At 37.7% G+C, this 7,500-nt stretch overlaps 2 protein-coding genes across 2 annotated transcripts in view; one reads left to right on the top strand and one right to left on the bottom strand.

Annotated features, from left to right (window-relative positions):
* Positions 1 to 2,030, top strand: part of LOC134191403 (uncharacterized) — a 13,259-nt gene extending 11,229 nt beyond the window's left edge. The window contains exons 16-17 of the mRNA XM_062660015.1: positions 630 to 935; positions 1,711 to 2,030. Coding sequence (XP_062515999.1) covers positions 630 to 935; positions 1,711 to 1,797 — 393 coding nt within the window. The 3' untranslated portion in view covers positions 1,798 to 2,030. The remainder of the gene's footprint in view (positions 1 to 629; positions 936 to 1,710) is intronic.
* Positions 1,845 to 7,240, bottom strand: LOC134190956 (peroxidasin homolog). Its single transcript, XM_062659510.1, has 13 exons — positions 7,058 to 7,240; positions 6,868 to 6,939; positions 6,718 to 6,789; positions 6,568 to 6,639; positions 4,923 to 4,991; positions 4,692 to 4,861; positions 4,358 to 4,630; positions 3,529 to 3,620; positions 3,353 to 3,464; positions 3,237 to 3,280; positions 2,453 to 2,557; positions 2,230 to 2,298; positions 1,845 to 2,168 (listed from the first exon to the last, which is right to left on the bottom strand). The coding sequence occupies exons 1-13, from the start codon at positions 7,225 to 7,227 to the stop codon at positions 2,025 to 2,027; spliced, it is 1,464 nt and encodes a 487-aa protein (XP_062515494.1). The 5' UTR covers positions 7,228 to 7,240; the 3' UTR covers positions 1,845 to 2,024.
* Positions 7,241 to 7,500: the final 260 nt, after the last annotated feature.

The raw sequence follows: 7,500 nt of genomic DNA, 5'->3' as shown, positions 1-7,500 counted from the left end.
TCTGTCTGTCTGTCTGTCTGTCTGTCTGTGTCTGTCTGTCTGTCTGTCTGTGTTTGTCTGTCTGTGTGTCTGTTTGTCTGTCTGTCTGTCTCTGTGTGTCTGTCTGTTTGTCTATGTAACAGCCAAGTGACCTTACGAAAAATATCTTACCTCTTACACAGTCAAGTATAGAGATGATAGACAAATTTAGGTATAGGGATATTCAGTCTTAATCTACTAGGTCTGAGGTGGATTTGTATACTTTTGAAGATTTGCTTGTCGTATCTTTATAGTTTAAAATCAATAAAACAATCAGTCTGCCTGTCTATCTGCTTGTCTGTCTGTTTGTCTGTCTGTCTGTCTGTTTGTCTGTCTGTCTGTCTATCTGTCTGTCTCTTTGTGTCTGTCTATCTGTCTGTCTGTTTGTCTGTCTGTCTATCTGTCTGTCTCTTTGTGTCTGTCTATCTGTCTGTCTGTCTGTCTGCCCGTCTGTCTGTCTGTCTGTCTGTATAGTTGTATTACCATCAATCAAGCATTCCAATAATTTACCAGCTGACGACTCCAATTTCTCTATACAGTCAGCAGAAATTCGATTAACTACAGACATAATTGGCTTCAGTATTCAACATAAATTATTGTATATCTCATAGGAGGTCACACTCGGTCTAATCGAGGCAGCAATGATCAAAGTGTGTGAGAGTCCCGGATTTCTTATTGACGGGTTTCCTCGTGACGTCAATCAGGGCATTGAATTCGAACGAACGATTGCGTCGTCACACTTGGTTCTATGCTACGAATGCTCCAAAGAGGTGATGATGCAGCGACTGCTAGAGAGAGGCAAGACGAGCGGGAGATCAGACGACAACGAGGAAACAATCAAGAAACGATTCACAACATTCCAAGACAGTACGATACCGGTCTTGGACTTCTACAGTGAAAAGGGAACACTGAAGAAGGCAAGCAGATCAATAATTATTATTAATTAATTAATTGCGATTTATTTATTTTATTATTTATTTATTTATTTTATTATTTATTTATTTATTTTATTATTTATTTATTTGTTTATTTTATTACCATTTATTAATTAAATTTTTATCTAATTTATTGTATTATTTTTTTAAATCATTTATGTATTTAACTAATTATTATGTGTCATTACCCTCTCCATAATGGGCAAGTGGGGTCTTCACCCCATCTGGGCACCCGCCAACCAACCCAGCACACACAAGGGGGACACACAGAATTTGTCCGGATTTATTTAATAAATTTTAATTTAATTACTTAAAATAAATTATAAATTTGAATTTAATAATGTAAAATTTATTTCTGATTTTCAAATTTTTATCATTAAATTGTAATTTATTTAAAATTCTTAAATGTGTTTTAAAAGTTAAATTTAATATTTTTATAATATATTTTTAGTTTTTCTAATTAATTTTTAATTTTAAAATTTGTTATGTTATTTTTTAATATTTGAATGTTATTTTTAATTTTTGTAATTTATTTAAAATTTTATGTTATTTTTAATATTTTAATGTTATTTTTAATTTTAAAATTTTTAATTTTAAAATTTTTAATTTTTGTAATTTATTTAAAAATTTTATAATGTAGTTTTAATTTTTGTAATTTATTTTAATTTTTAAATTTAATTTTTTTAAATTTTTAAATTTTTAAATTTAAAAATTATTAAAAAATTTTTGGACTGTCTTGACTAATTAATCACTATAGATTGATGCCGACCGAGAGATCACCGAGGTTTTTACCGAAACGTGTGTCATTCTGGACGAGGCAGGATTTACTCCACGATCACCATGATCATCAATTCAACAGCCAACAAACAAATTTGTGTACATAGACGGAAATTGAACTGACAGGCTGTTGCAGTCAATAAATTGTTACTCCCTGTATTTTGTATACATGTATGTACTCACAATACGAATTGCATGGTCCCAATGATGTTGGACCTACTACGTAAGGATGCTGCAATAGATTACCATATCGATGCATACGAAAGCATCAAGGCAATCACGTGACTATAATAACTAGAGAGTGATGAGAATTGTGTCCGAGTCATCTTTGAGCGACAACGTCCCGAGGATCTTTCCCTCGTGCATGTTGGTCTCCAGTTGCCGTCGAGCTGAATCCGCCGCCTCTCTGTCAACCACCCGGTCCAGTTCAAAATAAATCTGTTTGATATTAATTATCACAACAAATTTTTTGTTGCTTTTTGAGTGCAAAGTTGCAGACCTGAAGGAGTGGGTTCCCGTAGCGTTCAACCGACACGACGTTGACGTTCTTGATTACTTCTTTTTTGGCCTGAAACGGGAGTCGTCAATGTGAGATAAATGCTAGTCTCGGCCTCCTAGACCCGTGTACGTGTGTAGCACCAATGCAATTTTGAATCGGCGCTACACTGGTCTGGGAGGCCGAGGCTAGATAAATGCATAGTTTGACTGAGCGAGTGTCTGACATTCAGTTGTGTGGCTAGTTCGTCGTGAAGTCGGTCGTTGATCGTTTGCAGATCGGCGGCCGCATCGATATCGGGCAGCGGGTCGTCTCTCCCTATCAGAGCAGTCTAGAGAGCAGAAGAGAAACCAATAAGTTGAGAACACTTTTCAGTGATCGCATGTTTGTTGTAGTTTAGTGTGTCCAAAATATTCTCTTGGAGCCAACACAACTTGCCACTCACTCACACGAGTGACCGGCAATGAAACGTTGGGTGGTTGTCATGGCAACTAATCTGGGTGCATTGTGTGTGGTGTATGCTATCTGTGGATGGTGTTGATATTAACAAGATAGGGTCTAAACGAGAGTCCAAGTGTGTACCTGTACATATCGAGTCCAAGTTGTCACACGCCCACACACCATACAAATGATAGTTTTCACAATGAATATCGTTCATGGAAGCATGTGTTTCATGAAGTCTGTTGATTGCATCGTGTGTGTGTGTGTGTGTGTGTGTGTGTGTGTGTGTGTGTGTGTGTGTGTGTGTGTGTGTGTGTGTGTGTGTGTGTGTGCGTGTGTGTGTGTGTGTGTGCATGTGTGTGTGTGTGTGTGCATGTGTGTATGTGTGTGTGTGTGTGTGTGTGTGTGTGTGTGTGTGCATGTGTGTGTGTGTGTGTGTGTGTGTGTGTGTGTGTGTGTGTGTGTGTGTGTGTCTGTGTGTGTGTGTGCACGTGGTGTGTGTGTGTGTGTGTGTGTGTGTGTGTGTGTGTGTGTGTGTGTGTGTGTGTGTCCAATAAAACTAAACTCACCCGAAATCTTTCCGCTAGGGTTGTTGATGGTTTTGTTTCGTTAACTGCAGAGATACAAGAGATGATATATGATCTCATAGTGAGCACTAACTCTGGACTTATGTATCTCTGTTTACCACATGTGCCATACAGCACGTGTCGTTGTCCTATGTAGAGCAACCCCGAGAGCAGCTCGTGAACACCCATACAATACAATTTGTCCTGACAGTCGCGATCGGACAGACAATTCTAGTTGATAGAGAACGAGAGTGTGAAAGTTGTTGGTCACGTGACATATAGGGTTATTGTTTACTTGTGTCTCATTGCAAGGTTTGCAGTGAGGGCCACCGCAGTCGACGTCACTTTCGTGATCGGCGGTGAATAGATGATCGAAACAAGTTGATTCTATATCATACAGACATCTTACAGTCACTCCACATATACTAGTTGTTCAATAATAATGTACAAATATGAAAAAATATGAAAATAAATAAGATAATAATAAGATGTAAAAAAATAATAATAAACAAAAATGTAAATAAAAATAATAAATAAATAAATAATAAATAAATAAAAATAATGAATAAAACTAAAAATAATAAATAATAAATAAAAATAGTAAATAAAAATAAAAATAATAAATAAAAAAAATAGAAAATAAAAAATAAAAATAAAAATAGAAAATAAAAAATAAATAAAAATAATAAATAATAAATAAAAATAAAAATAGTAAATAAGAATAAAAATAAAAATAAAAATAATAATAAATAAAAATAGAAAATAAAAAATTAAAAAATAATAAATAAAAATAAATTAAAAATAATAAATAAAAATAAAAAAAATTAAAAAATAAATAAAAATAAAAATAGTTAATAATAAATAAAAATAAAAGTAATAAATAAAAATAAAAATAATAAAAATGAAAATAAAAAAAGATAAACTAGAAGTAAAAATATGTAATTAAAGATAGTAATATATATATATATATATATATATATATATATATATGTATATTGTGTCCGTGTTTGTGTGTGTGTGTGTGTGTGTGTGTGTGTGTGTGTGTGTGTGTGTGTGTGTGTGTGTGTGTGTGTGTGTGTGTGTGTGTGTGTGTGTGTGTGTGTGTGTGCAGTAAACTCCCATACCCTCAACTGTGACGGTGGCCGACAAGCTAACAACAAAACCCTCCAGATTACTTGCATTGCACACATACACTCCAGCATCAGTCAACTCAACCGACGATACAACAAGAGAACCAGACTCATCAACAGTCACTCTATCATCAGCTTCAACAACAACTCCGTCTCTACTCCAAGTGAAATCAGACCGAGGAATACTGGATACGTTACACAACAGAGTCAGTCGCTCAGTCGTCCGTATTGTCTCATTGCTCGGACTCCCATTGAGAGTCGGAGCCTCTGGAGATAGACCAACATCGTATAGAAGCGATCAATGCATGTGCACAGTATTCTGACTCACCACACACAAACTTGCTAGTGAGCACGTTAGATATTGGTTGATTGGCTAGAGAGGGTGGGAAGTTGCAAAGTATGTTGTCTGGGGTGTCTACCACTGCTGAGTTGTTTCTGATCCATTCGCCCAGCCAACGAGTTGTGCAGTCGCATGATAGTCGATTGTTTTCCAATTTACTGTTGTAATGTTTGATGTTAGAGAATGAGTGTGTGATACAAAAATGTGGGAAATACCAACATTGTTGTTAAGTCCAAATTGGCGAAGATGTTGTCTGGCAGAGTGGTCAGAACGTTGTCTTGAAGATGTCTAGAGGAAAAGTCAAAGATTGTGTGTGTGTGTGTGTGTGTGTGTGTGTGTGTTTGTTTGTCTTTCTATCTGTCTGTCTGGTTGTCTGTCTGTCTGTCTGTCTGTCTGTCTGTCTGTCTGTCTGTCTGTCTGTCTATCTTTCTGTCTTGTTATAGGTCTATCTGTCTGTTTCATTGTCTCCTGTCAGTCTGTCTGTCTTGTCTTGTCTGTCTATCTGTCTGTCTCACTGTCTCCTGTCAGTCTGTCTGTCTCAGTCCGTCGGTCTGTCTGTCTGGTTGTCTGTCTGTCTGTTTGTCTGTCTGTTTCATTGTCTCCTGTCAGTCTGTCTGTCTTGTCTTGTCTGTCTATCTGTCTGTCTCACTGTCTCCTGTCAGTCTGTCTGTCTCAGTCCGTCGGTCTGTCTGTCTGGTTGTCTGTCTGTCTGTTTGTCTGTCTGTTTATCTTTCTGTCTTGTTATAGGTCTGTCTGTCTGTCTGTCTGTCTGTTTCATTGTCTCCTGTCAGTCTGTCTGTCTTGTCTTGTCTGTCTATCTGTCTGTCTCACTGTCTCCTGTCAGTCTGTCTGTCAGTCCGTCTGTCTGTCTGTCCAATACATATATTTTCAACATTGAAATCTACAATCACCACAACTAAGCAACTCTACTGTCCCAATCGCACAAAATCTCTACCAAACTAAAACTCTACAGAAACCAGCCCTATATAGGGCTGTACAGTAAAGCACATTAATAATTGTGTGTATTGTTCATCTCTTCACTTTCCTTGTATGTTCCAGTAAGCGGGATGTCTTCCTGGTAATCACTCTAGCGTTACATTGTTGTAACTGAACTGATAAACGTTGTCTCCAATATGTTGTAAAATTGGATGCATTCTGATGACCGTCCTCATCATAAGACATGAGAGAAAGAGTCTTTAAAAACTGTTGAGCCTCATTACCCCATCTGCCATAATGTTCAAATACCAAAGGGATTGCTGTTGGTGCATACCCTCCTGGTAGCAGTGGGAGTCATACTTTGTATGTTTGATCTTTTCTCTTCTGGATGCGGCAGCACCATCAACATGCCTGTCTTGTCTTGTCTGTCTATCTGTCTGTCTCATTGTCTCCTGTCAGTCTGTCTGTCAGTCCGTCTGTCTGTCTGTCTGGCTAGCTGGCTGTCTGTCTGGTTTCTGGTTGTCTGTCAGTCTCGTTGTCTGTCTGCCCTGTTGCCTGTCTGTCTGTCTGTCTGTCTCATTGTCTCCTGTCTGTCTATCTGCCTGTCTGTCTGTCTTGTTGTCTGTCTGTCTGTCTGTCTGTCTGCTTGTCTGTCTTGTTGTCTGTCTGTCTGTCTGCCTGGTTGTCTATCTGTCTGTCTGTCTCATTGTCTCCTGTCAGTCTATCTGTCTGTCTGTCTGTCTCATTGTCTCCTGTCAGTCTATCTGTCTGTCTGTCTGTCTGTATGTATGTATGTATGTCTATCTGTTTGTCTGTCTAGCTGTCTGTCTCATTGTCTCCTGACAGTCTATCTGTCTGGTTGTCTGTCTGTCTGTCGGTCTGGTTGTCTGGTTGTCTGTATGTCTGGTGTATGTCTATGCGTCCTCACAGTGTCTTGAGTGAGGTCAATGGTTGAAAAACATCTCTCGCCAACGTCTTCAGCTTGTTTTCATTCAAACGCCTACAATATCAACAAACATCAAAAACACAACAAAACATGTCAACACCACATTGCAGAATGCCAACGACTCATACGCACAGATCAGTGACGTTCCCCAATCCTGCAAACGCATTCTCACTCACACTCGTTATACTGTTACTATCCAGGAACCTTCAGTACACACACAATCACAACACATCGATATCACTCTAACTCATCGATTCTAGCAAATAACTAAAGTCGACCAACAGCTGCTGCAGCGAGATCAACGTCGAGAATGCATTCTCATCTAATGACGCAATCTGGTTATCACCCAAACTCCTAGTAGGGAAGAAGGAAAAAGAAAAAGAGGGCGTGACCACGTTTATTGGCCACGCCCATAGAAACAAGAAACATTAACGTTTACAAAGAGATAGAAGGAATTGCTTCTGTGACCTACAGAGACTGCGCCGTCTTTGCAATGTCGCCAAAGTTTGGGATGCTCGTCAACGAGCTGGTTCGACAGTTGATGACGGTTCCAAGGCATGTGCAGCCTGTGGGACATTGAGCTGTTGAAGTGTGGAGGATGACGGCCACTGTAACAGTCGCGAGAATCGAAGAGACTGTCATGGCACTCACTCTTAGAAAGGCAAATATATTAATTAATGAAGCTCGATAAATTAATATTAATTAATAAATGTAAATTAATATCAATTAGAAAATGAAATATATTAATTAGTAAATGTAAATTAATATCAATTAGAGATGGAAATACACTAATAAATTTAATTAATTAATATCAATTAAAGACGCAAATGTATTAATTAATAAATCTCAGTAAATTATTTATTTGCGTTTATAATACAATTCCGTTTTTTAATGAGTTAATCTATTCTCAGCCGG

The sequence above is a fragment of the Corticium candelabrum genome, chromosome 15, assembly GCF_963422355.1.
Source record: "Corticium candelabrum chromosome 15, ooCorCand1.1, whole genome shotgun sequence".
Lineage (NCBI taxonomy): Eukaryota > Metazoa > Porifera > Homoscleromorpha > Homosclerophorida > Plakinidae > Corticium > Corticium candelabrum.
The sequence above is the reverse complement of the archived record's forward strand: the minus strand, read 5'-3'. Positions and strand labels throughout refer to the sequence as shown.